Source organism: Solanum lycopersicum, chromosome 10, assembly GCF_036512215.1.
Source record: "Solanum lycopersicum chromosome 10, SLM_r2.1".
In the NCBI taxonomy this organism is placed as follows: Eukaryota; Viridiplantae; Streptophyta; class Magnoliopsida; order Solanales; family Solanaceae; genus Solanum; species Solanum lycopersicum.
The window spans coordinates 57,823,168-57,844,461 of record NC_090809.1 but is presented as its reverse complement, the minus strand read 5'-3'; the positions used below and the strand labels follow the sequence as shown (position 1 = coordinate 57,844,461).

The 21,294-nt window shown below is 35.8% G+C and overlaps 2 protein-coding genes across 2 annotated transcripts; both read left to right on the top strand.

The window, feature by feature from the left end:
• The first annotated feature begins 90 nt into the window (after positions 1-90).
• On the top strand, positions 91-1,541 carry LOC138338954 (AP-2 complex subunit alpha-1-like). The gene is made up of 5 exons (XM_069290052.1): positions 91-582; positions 668-772; positions 887-1,007; positions 1,203-1,382; positions 1,479-1,541. Exons 2-5 carry the CDS (start codon positions 714-716, stop codon positions 1,539-1,541), a joined length of 423 nt encoding a protein of 140 aa, XP_069146153.1. The 5' UTR covers positions 91-582; positions 668-713.
• A 4,437-nt stretch (positions 1,542-5,978) lies between these two features.
• On the top strand, positions 5,979-6,896 carry TSW12 (protein). Its single transcript, NM_001247145.2, has 2 exons — positions 5,979-6,400; positions 6,667-6,896. Exons 1-2 carry the CDS (start codon positions 6,066-6,068, stop codon positions 6,674-6,676), a joined length of 345 nt encoding a protein of 114 aa, NP_001234074.1. The 5' UTR covers positions 5,979-6,065; the 3' UTR covers positions 6,677-6,896.
• The last annotated feature ends 14,398 nt before the right edge of the window (positions 6,897-21,294 follow it).

Genomic DNA, 21,294 nt, shown 5'->3' with positions numbered 1-21,294 from the left:
TGTCAATTTAATGACATTGGAGCTGAGCTGGACATTCAATATGTCTGCTGTTTTATTTATATGTCCTCTTTTCTGGTGAAATGATGGGAAAATATCGACAATAGCCGCTTGTGTCTGTCTATTAAGTTCCACTTAAGTATTCAAATTGCTTTCTTTACTGACGTTAAGTACTTCAAACAGTATAAGGAGACGTGCGCTTGATTTACTATATGGAATGTGTGATGTTTCAAATGCAAAAGACATAGTGGAAGAACTGTTGCAGGTATCAGGCTTTCATTGCCTCAACCTGACCTGGGTGTCCTAATTTTGTCTTCAAGCTATATCTGCATCACCTAATCTTAGAACTTCTGTGCTATTTCATCTGCTCTTCCAGTTCTAATGTTTAGCTGCCATACAGCCAGAGATAAGCACCCAAGAGCTAAATAATCTTTTTTGTGATTTTTGTTTTGAATGTAGATATCTTCTGTCCTTTTATTGTCAATTTGAAAAAGGAAAAAAATACAGCCATCTTCTGGCCAGAAGGCCTGGATGTAGTCCAAAGGAAATCTTTAGTATCATTCATGAGAAGTTCCCTACTGTTACGTAAGGACATTCAGTGTTTGATCTCAATTTCTTATTGCTCTTTTTTCTCCTGTCTGTTATTTTTACCTCAAACTATGCTATTCAGGACTTCAACAATTCCTATTCTTCTGTCAACATATGCTAAGATCTTGATGCATACACAGCCACCAGATCCGGAGCTACAGAATCAGATTTGGGCAATATTCAGGAAGTAAGAGAATTATTTTATGGTGTTGTAATTTCTGTTCATCCTGTAAGGTTTTTTTTCTTCTGTGGATATATCCAAAGATATTGCAATAATTGCTAGAGCTGCATAATACCCCAGGTATGAAGGCTGCATCGATGTAGAGATACAGCAACGGGCTGTGGAATACTTTGAGTTGAGTAAGAAAGGTGCAACTTTAATGGACATCTTATCTGAAATGCCAAAGTTCCCTGAGCGACAGGTATGCATGCAGAATTTCTTGACTTCTATTATTTATATCTGCAGTGTTCTACATAATTGATGCATTGGTTCAATTTGACAGACCTCCTTTTGCATCATATAGTGTATCTTTCAACTGTTAAGTATGGTATTGTCTTTATTTTGTTATTATTTTTCATCATTGATGTTAAGCCACGATATTGTCTTTACAATGTAGTCGTCACTGATAAAAAAAGCTGAGGATACTGAGACTGATACCTCTGACCGAAGTGTAATTAAGTTGCGTGCACAACAGCAAAATTCTAATGCTTTAGTAGTGACAGACCAACACCATGCTAATAGAACTCCACCAGTCAACCAGTTAGGTCTAGTAAAAGTTCCAAGCACGAGCAATGAAGTAATTTGTCTCTCCGACTATTTTGTAAAAAAATGAGTGTTTAATGTCTATGTTTTCAGTATTAGATGGTATAATAAACTATTTATTTATGGCCAGGATTGTGACTCAGTGGATCAAAGGGAGGCTCAGTCAAATGGAACAATCACTGAATTACTTTGAACAGAGGAAGCAACAATCACTGAATTACTGCCAAATTGATGAGAAATTAACAATGAAGTAGTAGACATAACAATCAAAACAAATGTAGCTTTGCCAGAAAATGCACACACCAATGTATCATTAGTAATAACAATATTGCATAATTCTTCATTAGTAGACACAACAACAACCAACATCATCTTCACAAATAATCAAAATAAAATGCAGCTCACTAACTTAACACAAACAATTGCACTACACTAAATCATCTTGGCAGCTGCAAAACCAAGAATAATAGCCCAAGAAACTGCAAGCAAACTTATCAATTTATGAACTTTCAACTCTAACTTCGAAACTTTTTCATCCAAGCTAGATACTTTCTTCATCTTTGAACTCTCAATTTTATCCATCAACTCCAAATTTGACATTTTTCCCTTCAAGGCAGAAACTTTTGTCAAATCAGAAATTTCATTTTCATTCATATCATTCAACTCAGACATTTCATCGGCGGTCATATCCTTCAAATAAGAATCTCCAATGCCATCCATATCCTCCACAATCTTCTTCAAATGATTTTTTTTCTTTCCGAATTGAATCCAATTCAACTTTTTGATTATGAATCATGGTTGACACATGACGTGGAAGTTTGTCATCAATCCAATTCCAATAACCACAAGAATTTGACCCAACACGACCACATCTGTAGAATCGACGCCCACCATTTTCAAGAGTTGTAGCAGTATAATATCTTGCCAAAAATCCACACTTACATGTACGAGATTGAAGTTCTTCAGGGGAAGAAATCGAAGAAGAAGCTGACATTTTCTTCAAGTTGCAAGATGAAGAAGAAGAAGAAGAAGAAGACAACCTTGAAATCGATTCTCAAAACAAGTAACATCGATTAAAACCTAAATCCTAACTGAAATTTCGAAGTGCACAAAAGTTCTTACTTGAGTTCAAGTCGAGATTGTGAACGAATTTTCTTCAAGTTGCAAGAGGAAGAAGAAAAAGAAGACAACCTTGAGCGTGGGTTTGTGAAAATTGGATGATTAAATTTTTAGGGTTTTTTAGTTAGATGGGTTTTTTAAAATTGGGTAAGTGGGGCGGGTTTGGGTGGGTAATGGGTGGGTTTTAATTATTTTAAATAATTAAATTACAACCAATGGTTGAGTGCCACGCAATTAAAAATTATATATTTTTTTAAATTTTGATCCGTTAATGAAGGGGTAAATTTGGACCCAAAGGTGGATGTGAAGGGTATTTATGGGCTAATAGGTGGATGGGGGGTAATTGTGTACCATTTTCAATACTTCGAGGGTATTTTAGGCCCTTTTCCGTTAAAAAAATAAATACATATAGTAAAAATTACATAAATTTCATAGAATTAAAAATTAATTATATCATGTTTTTATGCTTTTTAAAATTATAAAAATTTCTTAAATTTATACAATCTCGGATATATCAGAAAATTTAAGGTACATAGCTCATGAATTGCGAATAATACATTATTTAATTGGAGATGTAATTGAGAAGGGATAGAATATGTGAGAGGGAATTCTTGTAATGGTAGGAATATTTTTAAGATTATGATGAAAATTAGATGTGTATTCATGTAATTATTCCAAAAATTTATCTAAATTATTTTTTTTAGTTGGCCAACAAAGAGGCCTTGCTTCTAGTCTCACGAGTCGGAATTTATTTGGGATGTGATTAAAAGTTTTATTTTTAAATCAGGTTCAAAAAGCTTAGCTCATCTCTGACACCCCACTTAAGATAAGAAGTCTTATATTGACGAAAAATACAAAAGAGATATTGAGTATATAAGTAAACAAGTCTCACCAACTAGCGACACGCTTTAAAGTTGTGCATCATAAGTCAAAAGCGGACAATATCATTAGCGAGTTGTGCTGTTACAAATGGTATCAAAGTCATTCATGTGTCAGCTTTGTCGATGTTTGCCAGAGTTCATTTGAGTTAAGATGAATCCCAGTAAGACGACACAAACCTCGGGACTGAGTCTAGGCAAATCTCATACGGTCGGACACAAGTACACAATTATACTTTATGCAAGTTTAAGTGTCTTTTAACTTAGCCTCATTTCACATTTATGCCCTTCAACTTTGGGTATATACAAGTAGACACTTAAACTTGTATAAATTTGAACCAGTAGACAAACGAATCTTACATGACACGATACACGTAGGATACCACATAAGATAATAAAATGACATGTACAATGTCATGTAAGACATGCGTGTCAATTTGTTCAACTTTATGCAAGTTTAAGTGTCTACTTATGCACACCTAAAATTAAAGAGCATAAATATAATTTGAAGTAAACTTAAATAATATATTTATATATTATGTCAAATATATATATATATATCACCAATTTATGTCTAATATATATATCACCAATTTATGTCTAAAATCTTAACAAATTTGGTTTATTAAATTCCTCATTCATCCTTTCGAGAATGTACACAATGTGGATCACATATTCACATTGATACAGAGAGATATGGTTATTGGAGTAATTTCAAAATGGCTTATCGATATTCACGTGGGACTGTTTTGTCGATATGGGCACGCACTCCTAGACATTGTAGGAGAAAATGAATGGGGCTAATATGACAAACAAAATTCAATAATTTGGTGAACTTGAGAAAATTTACAGGTTATGTTTTACAACTATAATTTTGTTTGTCATGAAATTATAGTTTGTGTATTTCGCTTGCGAGATTATAAATATGATAAGTATATTCAAGTTATATACTTAAAAAATTTTAGAACTCATTATCTGTATATTTTTTTTTGTCAATGTATAAACGTAATAGTTTATTAATTTTTTTTAAAAAAATTGTATACAAATAGTTAAGATAAATATGATATTTTGAAATTATACAAATAGAAATAAAATTATAGAAATTTTAAATTTATACTATTAAAAAAACGTAATAACAAAATTTCACAAGACCATAGCGTATGCATACAGAAATATTCAACTTATGCATATAGAAACATGATCCCCTAAAGTATACCAAAGTATAGGCCTTTAGCTAGGACTGTGCCTCAAGAAATTTCCTCTTGTTTGGCCTAATTAATATGTTTGGTTTGGGTCAAATCTTAATTCCTACCAAATAAATAAAGATGCACAATTATTGAACCGACATGAACTGAGGCCACAATCGACGAGATTTTGGCAAGTGTAAGAACAAGATAACTCCATAATTTTGGTATTCATTTCATTTTACATATGATATCTATAAATTTAAATCAAGATATAATTTATTTTTACAAAGATGTGCGATTAACTAAAAGCAATTAAAATATGTAAATAAAGTATAATAATACACGATCAAATTTGAATCGATGGTCCATAACAATCAACAGTTTTATGTTAACATACACTTTAACAAAAATAATTTTTAACGACAATAATTCGACAGATTAATAAAGAATACTAAAATTTTTATTGACATATATTAAATGTTAATTATCAATATAAATAAATATTTAATAATAATTATTAATTAATTACCGTTAAAACTCATTTTTAATATAGTGATATACAAATGTGAAGTGCCTAAGTCCATTTAGTAATCAACACAAACGGATCAATCGGCTTAAAGGGGATGGTACACATAATAAAATATATAGCGTAATTAGCTTAGAATTAGTAATTAAGATATTGACATAAATTAAAATTAATTAAATTGTAGTAATCAACTCCAATTTTTTTGAATAGAGAAGACATGATTAGGTAAATGAAGTGCCTTACGTGAAAAAGATAAGAACACATAAAACTACTGCATTTTTACGATTAATATTTGTTTTACTGCAATCATATTTATGTCTCAAATTAACAAGAAGCAAATAAAACGAAAAGAATGATCTTTCTTTTTTTTTAAGCAATTCTTCATTTCAAACTTTTTACCTAACATAACATCGACACATTTGTTTAAGAAGTTTCTTAGATTTTTATAAACATTTTAAAACTTTATCCAAATCAAAAAAGACCAAGCAAATTAAAATAAAGAAACTGTTTTCTCTATTTAAAAAAGAATGACTTTCTTTTTTTTACTCTATTTAAAAAAGAATAACCTTTTCTTTTTTTTTTTGATAACAACTTCCCACATGACATGTTTAATGCCACAAGATTAAAAGGCAATTTTGTAAATTCTACATAAATTTAATTTAGAATTACATGATCAAAAGTCTTTTTTATTTTTTAAATTACGTACTAAATTAAACTGGATCATTTTTTGTGAAGCGAAGGAAGTATAATCTTTTAATAAATAATGTCCATACTACTAGACCTCATGACTTTATAACCTAATGTGCGGCATCTCCATAATAAAATGCATTAAATTTCACCCCAACATCCACCTAACTCTATTGTCCATCTAGTCCAAATTTTTTCCTCTATAAAACCCCAAAGATCTCACTATCTTTTTCACCCATCACTCAAACCAAAACACATTTCATCATACTATACTCTTTACTATAATATTATCCTCTCTATTTTTCATTATCATTAACAATATGGAAATGGTTAGCAAAATTGCATGCTTTGTTCTTTTGTGCATGGTAGTGGTTGCACCCCATGCAGAGGCATTAACTTGTGGTCAAGTTACTGCTGGCTTGGCTCCTTGCCTCCCTTATCTTCAAGGCCGTGGCCCTCTAGGAGGCTGTTGTGGTGGTGTTAAGAATCTGTTGGGTTCAGCCAAGACTACCGCGGATCGAAAGACAGCATGCACTTGCTTGAAATCAGCTGCTAATGCTATAAAGGGAATTGATTTGAACAAAGCTGCTGGTATTCCTAGTGTTTGTAAAGTTAACATTCCTTACAAGATCAGCCCCTCCACTGACTGCTCCACGTATGTTATGAATTTATAATATTTTCATTAATATTGTTGACCTATGCAAATAGGAATGCATATAACATATAGAGTACAATTTACAACATAATGTGTACTAGCACATTATCATAAAATGGAGTAGTAGTAGTAAATTACAAAGTGTGTTCGTAAGTAAGTAAAAAAATATTCATGTGTAATCTAAAAGAACATTAATATTTATGTAGTATTATTTAGTCATTATGTTTTTTTTTTTTTGTTAATATTGGTTTTATTCATCGATGCAGGGTTCAGTAAAGTTGATCATCAGAATATGGAACCATTTGAGGAGAAGTTATAAGAATAAGATGAATGGAGTGTGATCCTGCTTATGGATCCATTAGTTATATGTTGTGTTTGTTGTCTTTTTGTTTCTTTTTTCGTTTTGTCTTTTGGGGGTCTTGTATCGAAACTTCACTATCGATGGATTGTATTACTTTAATCCAATCTTGATAATATATATCTATCTTTTTTAGTATGTTTCTTGTGTACTCAATATACTTTCCTTTCTCTCTATTCTCTTTTCCTATTTTGTAATAGATTTTCGATATATGTGTTGCACATGTATATATTCGAGTGATATATAGTACTCCTCGAATATTAGGCTTTAGCTTTAGATTTAACAAAAAGAAAACACAGTTCATTAAAACTTAAACAAACTAAAATTTTTAGGAGTTATCTAATAGCTGAATAAGAAATAAATTATTTATGTATCAAACTTTCATATAACTTAAAAAAGGAACTATACAGACGAACACAAAAAGACAAAAAACTTAGGCGGATGTTTTTGGGAACTATTTTGAAGTTTTAATGATTTAACGTTACTTCAGGATTTATTGAGGTACAAGATCCTAGGAAAGATTGAAAGTGTTTTTACATGAAAAAGACATTTAAAATTGTAAATTTTGCAACATCTGTTGTGGTTAGTGCGTGTCCTCTGCCGTATTCGTCTTTCAGCCTGAAGCCAAGAGTTTATGTCCAATCCATAAAATGTCCTCTCAACACACAGTAGTTTTTGCATTCAAAAGTAAAAACAATCCTCAAAGAAGAACACTGCTTATACTCAATTGATGTAACGTCTTTTGTTGGATTTTAAGCTTTTGTCTTGTGCTTTTATATTGTAAATCTATTCTTCACTTATAAAGGATACTAAATTGATGGTGCGTCTAAGTTTTTAGTTTGAGTCAAATTAACTAGAGTTAATTAGTATAATCATCTATGTTATAGTAAAGCCTTTTTTCATTATTGATTTGATGTTCTCTTGGGTGGAATTGCTTAGGAGTGTCAACTAGAGTTAGTCAATATGTGGATGTACTAGAGTTGTTGCTTGTTTATTCTTTTATCTTTGAGATCTGAGTTGACTAAAGTTAAGCATTATTGGATTCTTGAAGTCTAAATACAATTAGTTGGTTTAGTAGACAATAGAGTTATTACTCAGAGTAGCAGAAGTATTATAGTGAGGGGGGAGGGATTAATAGTTTAATTCCTCAATGAATGGAGTTTGTAATATGAATTTGTGTTCTGTTTTGAATAAAATGGAGTTGAGTTAAAAATTCTATGAAGACATGTCGTGATTTTCTTCTCCCTTATATGTGTTGATTCACTTTGTTTTTTTTTCTTCATATTGTTATGTTGTCAAAGAACTTGATTCCTTAATTGTTAGTGGACGCATACACTACAATAAAAATAACTTTTAGCGGTAATAAATAGACATATCAATAAAGAGTGTTTAAAATCTTATCAACATTAGTTACGTTTCATTAGATTCAATATCGCTAAAGCCTTTAAAAAAATATACAAAGAGTGTTAATTACCGCTAAAAATATATATATTTAGCACTAATCAATTGCCGCTAAAGCTCATTAATTCTATCATGCTATCTTGGTAATTAATTAAAAAATGTATGGACCTTTTTGTCATGAACTTTTGAACTTGCAACGATGACATCATAAATGGTGTCTCTTCTGCCAATAAAACCAAACTTGTGTCTAAATAGCAAATTGAGTTTTATAAAGTGGCCTTTAAGCCAAGAGGCCCATATTCAATTCGATTAATTCGTTATTTTAAAATAAAATTTAATTTTTTTAATAATTATATGTAAAATATTGTATATTATAATTTATTTCATCATATTAATCTGACAAAAAAAATATTTTAAATATTAATAAAATATTTTATTATTTAGTTCTAAAAAAATGTGACAAAGTATTATAAAACTAAGATAATACTCATTAGGTAGAAGTAGTGTTTTTATCTATCTACCAAATGAAAGAGGTCCCCCGTCAAACATTTCAAAGAAATTTACATTACCAAGTGCATGTATAGTTTATACTCTAGCTCTTTCTTTATGCAATAAAGAGTTGGATGAAAAGAGCGCTCCTAAAAAAAAGATTAAACAACTATACGATATATCGGAATCCCCTATTAGAACTCTGTCAAGCCCTCGCTAAGAGATAGAATTGGCTACAAGCAAGGTACTTCTTTCAAAGAACCTCACTATAATAAAAATAACTGTAAGCTAAAGTTTTATTGATAAATCTATATTAAATTTGGATTAAATTTTAAATTATGATACGTTGATCAAGTTAAATTACTCGTTGCTAAAGTTGGATTAGTATCTAAGTTAAAATTGTATGCCTTAAATCAAATTCAAATCACTTGAGTCAGTCCATTAAGTTGACAAGATGAGCCCAACTCATATTCTTCAGGCCCAGGAATAAAAATTGTTCAGACCAAAATACCTTAAAGCCCTAAATTAAACCTATATATAAGGTTTTTTTCTGACCAAAAAACACACAAATACATATATACAAAAATACATAGTTGCTCTTCAGTGGTATCTGCAAGTGCAAGTATTCTATCAAATCACAAGATCCGCAAGTATTTCATCAAATCAAGATCATTGAAAAATGCAAGTATTACAATAAACATAAGTATTCCATCAGATCAAGATCATTCGTGAAACATCAAACCAAGATCATTTGTGAAGAGAAAAATGCAAGAATTCCATCAAATCAAGATCATCCGTGAAGAGAAAAATCAGAGGATTACATCTTTTATTAAAGATTTCATAAAGTTTGTAACCTTCGCAAAAATCCAAATTCAAATATTATTATTTGCTTGCTATTTTTCCTTTCCTGTTTGCGGTTTTCCTTTCTTGTTTGTTGTTTTTCAGGAACGAAACTTTAGACGCATACAATGACCATTAGCGGTATTTAATTCTTAATTGCCGCTAAATTTGTATTTTTAGCGACAATTGTCACTCTTTGTATATGTCACTAAAGCCTTTAGCGACATTGATTCTAATAACACTTAACTAATACCGATAATGAGTTTAACACTCTTTATTAGTGTCAATATTTGTTGTAGTGCCCGTTGATGGTAGAAACCAAATTTTATACCTAGAAGTGAAATAAAAAGAGCACAATCTTAAATTTTGTGTCATAATTCAAATTTAGTTTACCCGTTAATTGTGTGGAGTCCATACCCATTGTAGATAAACATAGCAGAAATGGTTAAATTTTGTTTGTTGCTTATTGTTAAAGTCAACAAATGCTGCAACAAAATGCAAAGCTCACCATTTCTTTTTTCAACTAAAATCTTAGCAAGAATTCTACATAGGTGAAAAGGTTGAAATCTTGTGTTTTTTGTGATGTCACTGGTGACATCATTAGGAGTAGATTTTCCTATAAATACAGAGCCCTTGCTCATTTCAAAAATTCACCAAAAAGAATTACAAAGGAGAGAAAGAAGAGTGAGGCATCACAGAGGAAAATAATCTTTGAGGAAAAATAGAGAGTGTGAGCGATATTGTAATGAGGTGGAAAAATCAAAAGAGTGTTATTTCTTTTGAATGTGTAGTGGTCTTTGGAGTTTTACTCAGACATACAAGTGTAAAATCCTTATTATAGTGATATTCGTTGCTCCTCTCGGGTCGTGGTTTTTCCCTTATTTAGGAGGGTTTTCACGTAAAATCTTGGTGTCATTATTTCTCTTTTATTCTCGTTGATTAACCGTATTGTTGTGTTCCGCATTTCTTGCCTTTATTACCGCAAATATTATTTTTGTTACGAATTTATTCCCAACAATTGGTATCAGAGCACAGGTTCTGCTCATTTACAGAAATATTTTTTGCAACTTATTGTACTATACTCAATAAAAAAAATGTCTGGAGTAAAGTACGAGGTAGCAAAATTCAACGGTGATAACGGTTTCTCAACGTGGCAGAGAACGATGAAAGACTTACTCATCCAACAGAGTTTGCACAAGGCACTAGGCGGTAAATCCAAAAAGCCCGAATCCATGAAACTTGAGGATTGGGAAGAAATGAATGAAAAGGCTGCTAGTGCAATCAGATTGCACTTAACAGATAATGTAGTTAATAACATCATCGATAAAGAGAGTGCATGTGGCATTTGGACAAAGTTAGAAAATCTATACATGTCCAAAACGCTGACAAATAAATTGTACCTAAAGAAGCAGTTATATGCGCTACATATGGGTGAAGGTACAATTTTTTTGTCTCATTTAAATGTACTTAATGGACTAATCACACAGCTAGCAAACCTCAGAGTAAAGATCGAGGATGAAGATAAAGTCATAGTGCTCCTAAACTCGTTGCCATCTTCCTACGATACTTTAGCAACAACCATTTTACATTGTAAGGGCTCTATTGAGTTGAAGGATGTCACATCAGCCCTTTTGCTTAATGAGAAGATGAGAAAAAGGCCTGAAAATCACGGACAGACTCTCATCACGGAAAGTAGAGGGAGAAGTTACCAAAGGAGCTCAAGTAACTATGGTAGATCCGAAGCTCGTGGAAAGTCCAAGGTCCGATCAAAATCGAAGGCCAGAAATTGCTACAATTGCGGTCAACCAGGGCACTTCAAAAGAGATTGTCCAAATCTAAAAAGGGGCAAAGGGGAAAGCAGCGACCAGAAGAATGATGACAATACAGCTGCCATACTGCAAAATAATGACGATGTTGTTCTCCTCATAAATGAGGAAGAAGAATGCATGCACTTGACAGGTATAGAATCAGAATGGGTGGTCGACACAGCAGCATCTTATCATGCCACACCGGTAAGAGATCCTTTTTGCAGATATGTAGCCGGTGATTATGGAAATGTGAAAATGGGTAACACAAGTTACTCAAAGATTGCGGGGATCGAAGACGTTTGCTTAAAAACAAATGTTGGATGCACATTAGTGTTGAAAGATGTGCGCCACGTACCTGATTTGCGGATGAACTTGATCTCGGGAGTTGCTTTGGACCAAGATGGATATGAAAACTGCTTTGCAAATAAAAAATGGAGACTCACTAAAAGGGCATTAGTGATTGCAAAAAGAGTTGCTAGTGGCACATTATACAGGATAAATGCAGAAATATGCCAAGGTGAATTAAATGCGGCTCATGAAGAAAATTTTGCAAATTTATGGCATAAAAGAATGGGTCATATGAGCGAGAAAGGATTGCAAATTCTTTCCAAAAAGTCACTCATCTCTTTTGCCAAAGGTACAACGATAAAATCGTGTAACTACTGCTTATTTGGTAAACAACATAGAGTCTCATTTAAGACATCATCTGAAAGAAAGTCGAATATATTTGATTTGGTATATTTTGATGTTTGTGGTCCAATGGAGATAGAATTGATAGGAGGTAATAAATACTTTGTTACCTTTATTGATGACGCTTCTCGAAAATTGTGGGTTTATATCTTGATAACCAAAGATCAGGTGTTTCCAGTATTTCAAAAGTTTCATGCTCTGATAGAAAGAGAGACAGGTCGAAAGCTAGAACGTCTCCGAACCGACAATGGAGGTGAGTACACTTCAAGAGAATTTGAAGAGTATTGTTCAAACCATGGAGTCAGACATGAAAAGACAGTTCCTAGAACCCCACAACACAATGGTATAGCTGAGAGAATGAATCGCACCATTGTTGAGAAGGTGAGAAGCATGCTCAGATTGGCTAAATTACCCAAGACATTTTGAGGTAAGTAGTTCGGACAGCGTGTTATCTTATCAATCGTAATGCATCAGTTCCGTTGGAGTTTGACATTCCAGAGAGAGTTTGGACCAACAAAGAGGTGTCTTACTCGCACCTAAAGGTGTTCGGTTGCAAAGCTTTTGCACATGTACCGAAAGAGCAAAGAACCAAGCTAGATGATAAATCAGTTCCCTGCATATTCATCGGATATGGAGATGAAGAATTCGGGTACAAACTATGGGATCTTGTAAAGAAGAAGGTCATCAGAAGTAGAGATGTAATCTTTCGAGAAAGTGAAGTTGAAACTGCTGATGATCTATCCGAGAAGGCCAAGAAAAAGAATGGTATAGTCCCTAATCTTATTACCATTCCTTCTTCTTCTAACCATCCCATAAGTGCAGAAAGTACGATTGATGAAGTTGCTGAGCATAAAGAGCAACCTGATGAGTTTGTTGAGCAGGGGGAGCAACTTGGTGATAATACCGAGCAAATGGAGTACCCAGAAGAAGACAATCTCAACCTCTGAGGAGATCAGAAAGACAAAGAGTATAATCAACCAAATATCCTTCCTCAGAGTATGTCCTTATCAATGATGAAGGTGAGCCAGAAAGTCTTAAGGAGGTGTTGTCTCATCCAGAAAAGAGCCAATGGATGAAAGCCATGCACGAAGAGATGGGATCTCTACAGAAAAATGGCACATACCAGCTAGTTGAACTTCCAAAAGGAAAAAGACCACTTAAGTGCAAGTGGGTCTTTAAACTCAAGAAAGATGGAAATGGCAAGTTGGTGAGGTACAAAGCTCGATTGGTTGTAAAAGGCTTTGAACAAACGAAAGGTATTGATTTTGATGAAATTTTTTCACATGTTGTCAAAATGACTTCTATTCGAACTATTTTGAGCATAGCAGCTAGTCTAGATCTTGAAGTGGAGCAATTGGACGTGAAAACTGCATTTTTTCACAGAGATTTGGAAGAAGAGATTTATATGGAGCAAACAGAGGGATTTGAAGCATCTGGAAAGAAACACATGGTGTGCAAATTGAATAAGAGTCTTTATGGGTTGAAACAGACCCCAAGGCAATGGTACAAAAAGTTTGACTCTTTCATGAAAAGTCAAACGTACACAAAGACCTATTCTGATCCATGTGTATACTTCAAAAGATTTTCTGACAACAATTTTATTATTTTGTTGTTATATGTGGATGACATGTTAATTGTAGGACAAGACAAAGAGCTGATTGCAAAGTTGAAGAAAGATTTGTCCAAGTCATTTGACATGAAAGACTTGGGCCCAGCACAACAAATTCTAGGGATGAATATTGTTCGAGAACGAATAAAAAGAAAGTTGTGGCTATCTCAAGAGAAGTACATTGAACGTGTACTAGAACGCTTCAACATGAAGAGTGCTAAACCTGTTAGCACGCCTCTTGCGAGTCATCTGAAGTTGAGCAAACAGATGTGTCCTACAACAAAAGAGGAGAAAGAGGGAATAGCTAAAGTTCCTTATTCTTCAGCAGTGGGGAGCTTGATGTATGTGATGGTGTGTACGAGACCTGATATTGCTCATACAGTTGGTGTTGTTAGCAGATTCCTTGAAAATCCTGGAAAAGAACACTGAGAGGTAGTTAAGTGGATACTCAGGTATCTAAGAGGTACCACAAGAGATTGCTTGTGTTTTAAAGGATCTGATCCAATCTTGAAGGGCTATACTAATGCTGATATGGCAGGTGACCTCGATAATAGAAAATCCACTACTGGATATTTGTTTATATTTTCAGGGGGGAGCTATATCATGGCAGTCAAAGTTGCAGAAGTGTGTCACACTCTCTACAACTGAGGCAGAATATATTGCAGCTACTGAAGGTGGCAAAAAGATGGTATGGCTGAAACGATTTCTTCAAGAACTTGGATTACATCAGGAGGAGTATGTCATCTATTGTGACAGTCAGAGTGCAATAGACTTGAGCAAGAACACCATGTACCATTCAAGGACGAAGCATATTGACGTGAGATATCACTGGATTCGTGAAAAGATAGAGGACGGATCTATGCAAGTCATGAAGATCCCTACTAGTGAAAACCCTTCAGATATGCTGATCAAGGTGGTATCAAGGGACAAGTTTGAGTTATGCGAAGAACTTGTCGGCATGCACTCAAGCTAGAAACCTAGAGCTACCTCCTTCAAGTGAATGGGTATGGAGGGGGAGATTTGTGGAGTCCATACCCATTGTAGATAAACATAGCAGAAATGGTTGAATTTTGTTTGTTGCTTATTGTTAAAGTCAACAAATGCTGCAACAAAATTCAAAGCTCACCATTTCTTTTTTCAACTAAAATCTTAGCAAGATTTCTACATAGGTGAAAAGGTTGAAATCTTGTGTTTTTTGTGATATCACTGGTGACATCATTAGGACTAGATTTTCCAATAAATACAGAGCCCTTGCTCATTTCAAAAATGCACCAAAAAGAATTACAAAGGAGAGAAAGAAGAGTGAGGCATCACAGAGGAAAAATAGAGAGTCTGAGCGATATTGTAGTGAGGTGGAAAAATCAAAAGAGTGTTATTTCTTTTGAATGTGTAGTGGTCTTTGGAGTTTTACTCAGACATACAAGTGTAAAATCCTTATTATAGTGATATTCGTTGCTCCTCTCGGGTCATGGTTTTTCCCTCATTTAGGAGGTTTCCACGTAAAATCTTGGTGTCATTATTTCTCTTTTATTCTCGTTCATTAACCGTATTGTTGTGTTCCGCATTTCTTGGCTTTATTACCGCAAATATTATTTCTGTTACGAATTTTTTCCCAACAAATTGGGCATACAAATTATTTTTTACATTTAGAAATAAAATTGTTAGTACATATTTATGTTGCTCGAACTTTTGAAAATATCAGTTGTTGTTGATTAGATTCTCTAAAAATAGTATATTTTTGAAGAATTCGACGCAAATATGACATCAAAAGTAAAAAATCCACGTACTTAGATTTTATATATTGTCGTTAAATTTTCATTTCAATTCAAAGCTGAGTTTTTCAATTTTAATTTGAAAAACTGATTCAAATAACTTTTTTCTTACAAAATTTTATAATTTTTTTTAGTAAAATACATGTTTCAATAAAAAGTAATTACTATGCAACAAGTCTTGTGGTAAACGTTTGTTGATTGAGTTGTAAAAGTTTTCAAGAATACAATAAAGTTTAACAGTGCCAGTTTTAACAAGGAAAGTTAAGATTTTAGAGTTTGTGTAGATTTGAAGCAAGTTCTATAGACAGTACATGATTTATTTTATTTTATTTTATTTTTTGAGCAAGAAAGTGATAAAATTCTCTGTGTTCGATCTTTTTGTAACGACCTGTTTAGTCGTTTTGAGCAGCAGATTTTATTTCTGGAAAAACAGGCTGAGACGACGGAACCCACGACGGAACGTCATGGGCACGACGGACCGTCGAGGGTGTCTCGTCCCAAAACACTTAGAAATTCTGAAATTTGGGTGCTGAAATCGACTCTCTGAACTTTGTAACGAAATGCCAGGACGGACCGTCACAGGCCCTTGGTGGAAATTTGGGTCTCTTAACTTTGCGACGACCTGCAGGACGGACCGTCGCAGGCACGACGGCCCGTCACAGGTTGCGCAATCCCAGTCCGGGTCGGATTTCTTGATACGTTTTAAGGGACATTTTTGACTATTCTTGCCTTAATTATAAAGTTAGTGGGTTAATGTTAATAAGTCTAATTACTTGGGGGTTAAAAGAGGTAACCTTAAGTTAATTAGTGGGGCATTATTGCCATCTTTTATCCTTAATCATATACTAGTTAGGGTAAAAGAAAGAGGGTTTGAATAAAGAAAATAGAAAGAACAAGAGAAAGAGAGAGAAAGTTGAACGAGAAAGAGGAGAGACGAAGAGGACACAAAGCTTTGGGAATTTGCTTGCTTGATTTCTAATCTTCGGTGGAGGTAGGTTATGGTTTTCATGCTTTCATAGTAAACTCTTAATAGAGAATGATATGTATTGGTAGTATTGTAAACCCTGCTATGTGCTTAATTGTATGCCTGCATGAACGTGATTATATTAAGCATGATGAAGTTATTGAATCCCAAATCTTGATAAAAACCTAATCTCTTTTTAATGATGATGCCTTGGTAAGGGAGAAGGCTTGATGAACTAAAGTAATGAGATTGATGATGCCTTAGTAAGAAAGAAGGCTTGATGAATTGATGGAAGGAGATTAGGGGATCGGGTGTCACGACCCGACACGTAGAATTAGGGGATCGGGTGTCACAAACCGACACGTAGAATTAGGGGATCGGGTGTCACGAATTGACACGTAGTATTAGGGGATCGGGTGTCACGAACCGACACGTAGAATTAGGGGATCGAGTGTCACGAACCGACACATAGATTTAGGGGATCGGGTGTCACGAACCGATACGTAGTATTAGGGGATCGGGTGTCACGAACCGACACGTAGATTTAGGGGATCGGGTGTCACAAACCGACACATAGATTTAGGGGATCGGGTGTCACGAACCGACGCATAGATTTAGGGGATCGGAGTGTCACGTACCGACACAAGAGGATTAATGAATATTGAGGGAGCGGAGTGTCACGTACCGACACAAGAGAAATAAAGATAATGAATCTTGAAAGATGTTAATATACTCAATCTAATGAACATGATTCCCATATGAGTATGGTATCGAGGCTTGAGTCCTCATGTGTGAACTTGACGGTAATTGTTAACGATATAGTATTTGTTGTTGCTACATGTTGAGTATCATAGTTGATTTTATGATATTACTTGGTATATATTGATTTCTATTTTGAGTTGGCCGATGATATCTACTCAGTACCCGTGTTTTGTACTGACCCCTACTTTTATGTTCTCTTCTTGTTTATTTGTGGAGTGCAGCAAACGTGCCATCGTCTTCAACTCAACAGTAATTCAAGCAAGTCTTGCTACATCGGAAATTCAGGGTGAGCTAATGCTTCTAGCTTGGACTGGATCTTCTTCTTCAAGTTTTGATGCCTTGAACTTCCGGCATGGACTAACTTCTTATGTATTTTTAGCTTTTAGAATACTCTTAGTTTAGTCGTTTGATCGTAGATGTTCTTGTGATGATGACTTCCAGATTTTGGGGAATAATAGATGTTGAATTTTAGAAGTTAATGAATTGGTCTTTATTTAATGAGTTTAAGTCTTCCGCATTACTTTCTGTTGATATTATATTGAAATGTTAAGGTTAGATTGGTTGGTTCACTCACATAGGAGAGTAAGTGTGGGTGCTAGTCGCGGCCCGGATTTGGGTCGTGACAAACTTGGTATCAGAGCATTAGGTTCGTTGGTCTCATCACACAAGAACGATTCTAGTAGAGTCTTAAGGAACGGTAGGGGGACGCCTTTACTTTTCTTTGAGAGGCTATAAGACTTTAGGAAAATTCCATTATTTCATTCTTTCTTTCGTGCTACTACTTGAATCCAATTGGTATCTAGGTGATACAAATTGGTATCTGACCATCTTCACTCTCTTTCACAGATGGTTAGAACTAGAGCAACGACTACGCCAGCACCAACACTAGCACCGGCGGGACAGGGTGCGTCTGAGCAAGCCACTGGGGCTGTTGCTCGAGGAAGAGCAGCGGCAAGAGATCGTGGTAGAGGTCGTGGGAGGACGTCCTCTAGGGGAAGAGGACGAGCACCTAGCCCATCTGATACTAGGGCAGTGACTCCTCCATTGACTGAGGAAGTAATAAGAGAAGGGGAGGATGGGGAAACTGAACAAGTGCAGAATGAGGGATTGCCACCCCAACCTACCCCAGAGATGATCAATCAGGTTCTCACCTATCACAGTGGGTTGTCTGATCAAGGTCTGGCACCTCCAGTGTTTTCTGCGCCAACACCTCCGGTTTCAGAAGTGCAACATGCAGCCACTATGGCTCCTCGTATGGATGCCTCATTGGACATAGGCACATTTCCACGTCTGACTACTGGGCCTATAATGACAAATGATCAGCATGAACTTTTCAGTAAGTTCTTGAAATTGAAACCTCCAGTCTTCAAGGGTGCTGAATCTGAGGATGCTTACGATTTTCTGGTTGACTGTCATGAGCTACTACACAAGATGGGTATAGTAGAACGGTTTGGTGTTGAGTTCGTGAGTTATCAGTTTCAAGGGAATGCCAAAATGTGGTGGCGGTCACATATTGAGTGTCAACCAATGGAGGCACCACCTATGACTTGGGCCTCATTCTCTAGCTTGTTTATGGAGAAGTATATCCCCCAGACTTTGAGGGATAGGAAAAGGGATGAGTTCTTGAGCCTAGAGCAAGGTAGGATGTCGGTCAATGCATATGAGGCTAAGTTTCGTGCTTTATCCCGGTATGCCACCCAACTATGTTTCAGTCCACAAGAGCGGATTCGCCGTTTTGTGAAGGGGTTGAGGTCAGAGTTGCGGATTTCAGCCTTACAGGTAGCGGCTACGGCAAAATCCTTCCAAGAGGTGGTAGACTTCGTGATAGAGGTGGAAGGAGTGAAGCCAGATGACTTCACCACGACATCGACATCAAAAAGGTTTCGAAAGGGAGGCGAGTTTAATGGTTCTTACTCTAGAGGACAAGGTTCTGGAGGTTACTCAGTTCGACCCATTCAGTCTTCACTACAGACTGTAGTTGGGGGTCCACCTCAGACCGGTCAACACTTCTCTGAAAGACCTATGCTTGACTCCAGAGAGTGTTATGGATGTGGGGAGACTGGACATATTAGGAGGAATTGTCCAAAACAGAGTTATAGACCCCCAATGGCTAGAGGTAGAGGTGGTCATGGTAGAGGCCGTCATTCTGGAATACGTGGTGGTCGAGGTAATGGTGGTCACCAAAATGGTCGAGGTGATGGGCAAACTGGAGCCACTACATCACAACATGGTAGGGGCAATGGACAGATGAACGATAGGGCCCATTGTTACGCTTTCCCTGGGCGGTCTGAAGCGGAGGCATCTCACAGGTAATCTTCTGGTTTGTGATTGCATGGCTTTTGTATTGTTTGATCCTGGATCCACATTTTCTTATGTATCTTCCTCATTTGCTAACGGTCTAAATTTACATTGTGAATTACTTGATATGCCTATTCGTGTTTCTACTCCGGTGGGTGAGTCTGTGGTAGTTGAAAAGGTGTATAGGTCTTGTTTGGTGAACTTTGTAGGGAGAAACACTTATGTAGATTTGGTTATCTTAGAAATGGACGATTTTGATGTAATTCTGGGTATGACTTGGCTTTCTCCGCAATTTGCGATTTTGGATTGTAATGCTAAAACGGTGACGTTAGCCAAGCCTGGGACAGATCCGTTAGTGTGGGAGGGTGACTACACTTCCAATCCGGTGCGTATCATCTCCTTTCTTCGTGCTAAGAAAATGGTTAGTAAAGGGTGTTTAGCTTTCTTGGCACATCTCAAGGATGACACTACCCAAGTACCCTCGATTGAGTCGGTTTCGGTGGTCCGTGAGTTTCTGGATGTGTTCCCTGCAGATCTTCCTGGTATGCCACCAGATAGGGATATTGATTTTTGTATTGACCTTGAACCGGGTACTCGCCCCATTTCGATACCCCCTTATAGAATGGCTCCCGCGGAGTTAAGAGAGTTAAAAGCCCAACTTCAATAGTTGTTAAACAAAGGCTTTATTAGACCAAGTGCATCTCCTTGGGGTGCTCCAGTTTTGTTTGTAAAGAAGAAGGATGGGAGTTTTCGAATGTGTATAGACTATAGACAACTAAACAAGTTAACTACAAAGAACAAGTATCCTCTTCCCCGCATTGATGACTTGTTCGATCAGTTACAAGGTGCTTGTGTCTTCTCTAAGATTGACTTTAGATCCGGTTATCATCAATTGAAAATACGGGCAATGGATGTGCCAAAGACTGCTTTTCGAACGAGGTATGGGCATTACGAATTTGTAGTGATGTCTTTTGGTCTTACGAATGCCCCTGCTGCGTTCATGAGCTTGATGAACGGGATTTTTAAGCCATATTTGGACCTCTTCGTGATCGTATTTATTGATGATATATTGGTATACTCAAAGAGCAAGAAGGAACATGAAGAGCATTTGAGAATGGTATTGGAAATGTTGAGGGAGAAAAAGCTTTATGCCAAGTTCTCTAAGTGTGAGTTTTGGCTAGATGCAGTGTCCTTCTTGGGGCACGTGGTTTCTAAGGATGGAGTGATGGTGGATCCTTCTAAGATTGAGACAGTGAAAAATTGGGTAAGACCTACTAATGTGTTAGAAATAAGGAGCTTTGTTGGGTTAGCTAGCTACTACTACCGATTTGTCAAGGGATTCTCTTCTATTGCTTCCCAATTGATGAACTTGACTAAGCAGAATGTTCCATTTGTATGGTCGGACGAATGTGAGGAAAGCTTTCAGAAGCTCAAGACTTTGTTGACTACCGCACCTATCCTTACCTTGCCAGTAGAGGGTAAGAACTTCATTGTTTATTGTGATGCATCCTATTCTGGTTTGGGTGCAGTACTAATGCAAGAGAAGAGTGTGATTGCTTATGCTTCAAGGCAACTAAAGGTGCATGAACGTAACTATCCGAACCACGATTTGGAATTGGCTGCGGTGGTGTTTGCATTAAAGCAATGGAGACACTATTTATATGGGGTTAAGTTTGAGATCTATACGGATCATCGTAGCCTACAGTATGTCTTTACTCAGAAAGATTTGAACTTTAGACAGAGGAGATGGATGGAACTACTGAAGGACTACGACATCACTATTTTGTATCATCCGGGGAAGGCGAATGTTGTAGCGGATGCTTTAAGTAGAAAGGTGGGAAGCATGGGAAGTCTAGCTCACTTGCAAGCTTCTAGACGCCCATTGGCTAGAGAGGTTCAGACT

Coding starts and splice junctions, on each gene's coding strand:
- LOC138338954 (XM_069290052.1), top strand. CDS start 714: ATGCATACACAGCCACCAGATCCGGAGCTACAGAATCAGATTTGGGCA. Junction 773..886: donor ATTTGGGCAATATTCAGGAA/GTAAGAGAATTA, acceptor ATAATACCCCAG/GTATGAAGGCTGCATCGATG. Junction 1,008..1,202: donor CAAAGTTCCCTGAGCGACAG/GTATGCATGCAG, acceptor TTTACAATGTAG/TCGTCACTGATAAAAAAAGC.
- TSW12 (NM_001247145.2), top strand. CDS start 6,066: ATGGAAATGGTTAGCAAAATTGCATGCTTTGTTCTTTTGTGCATGGTA.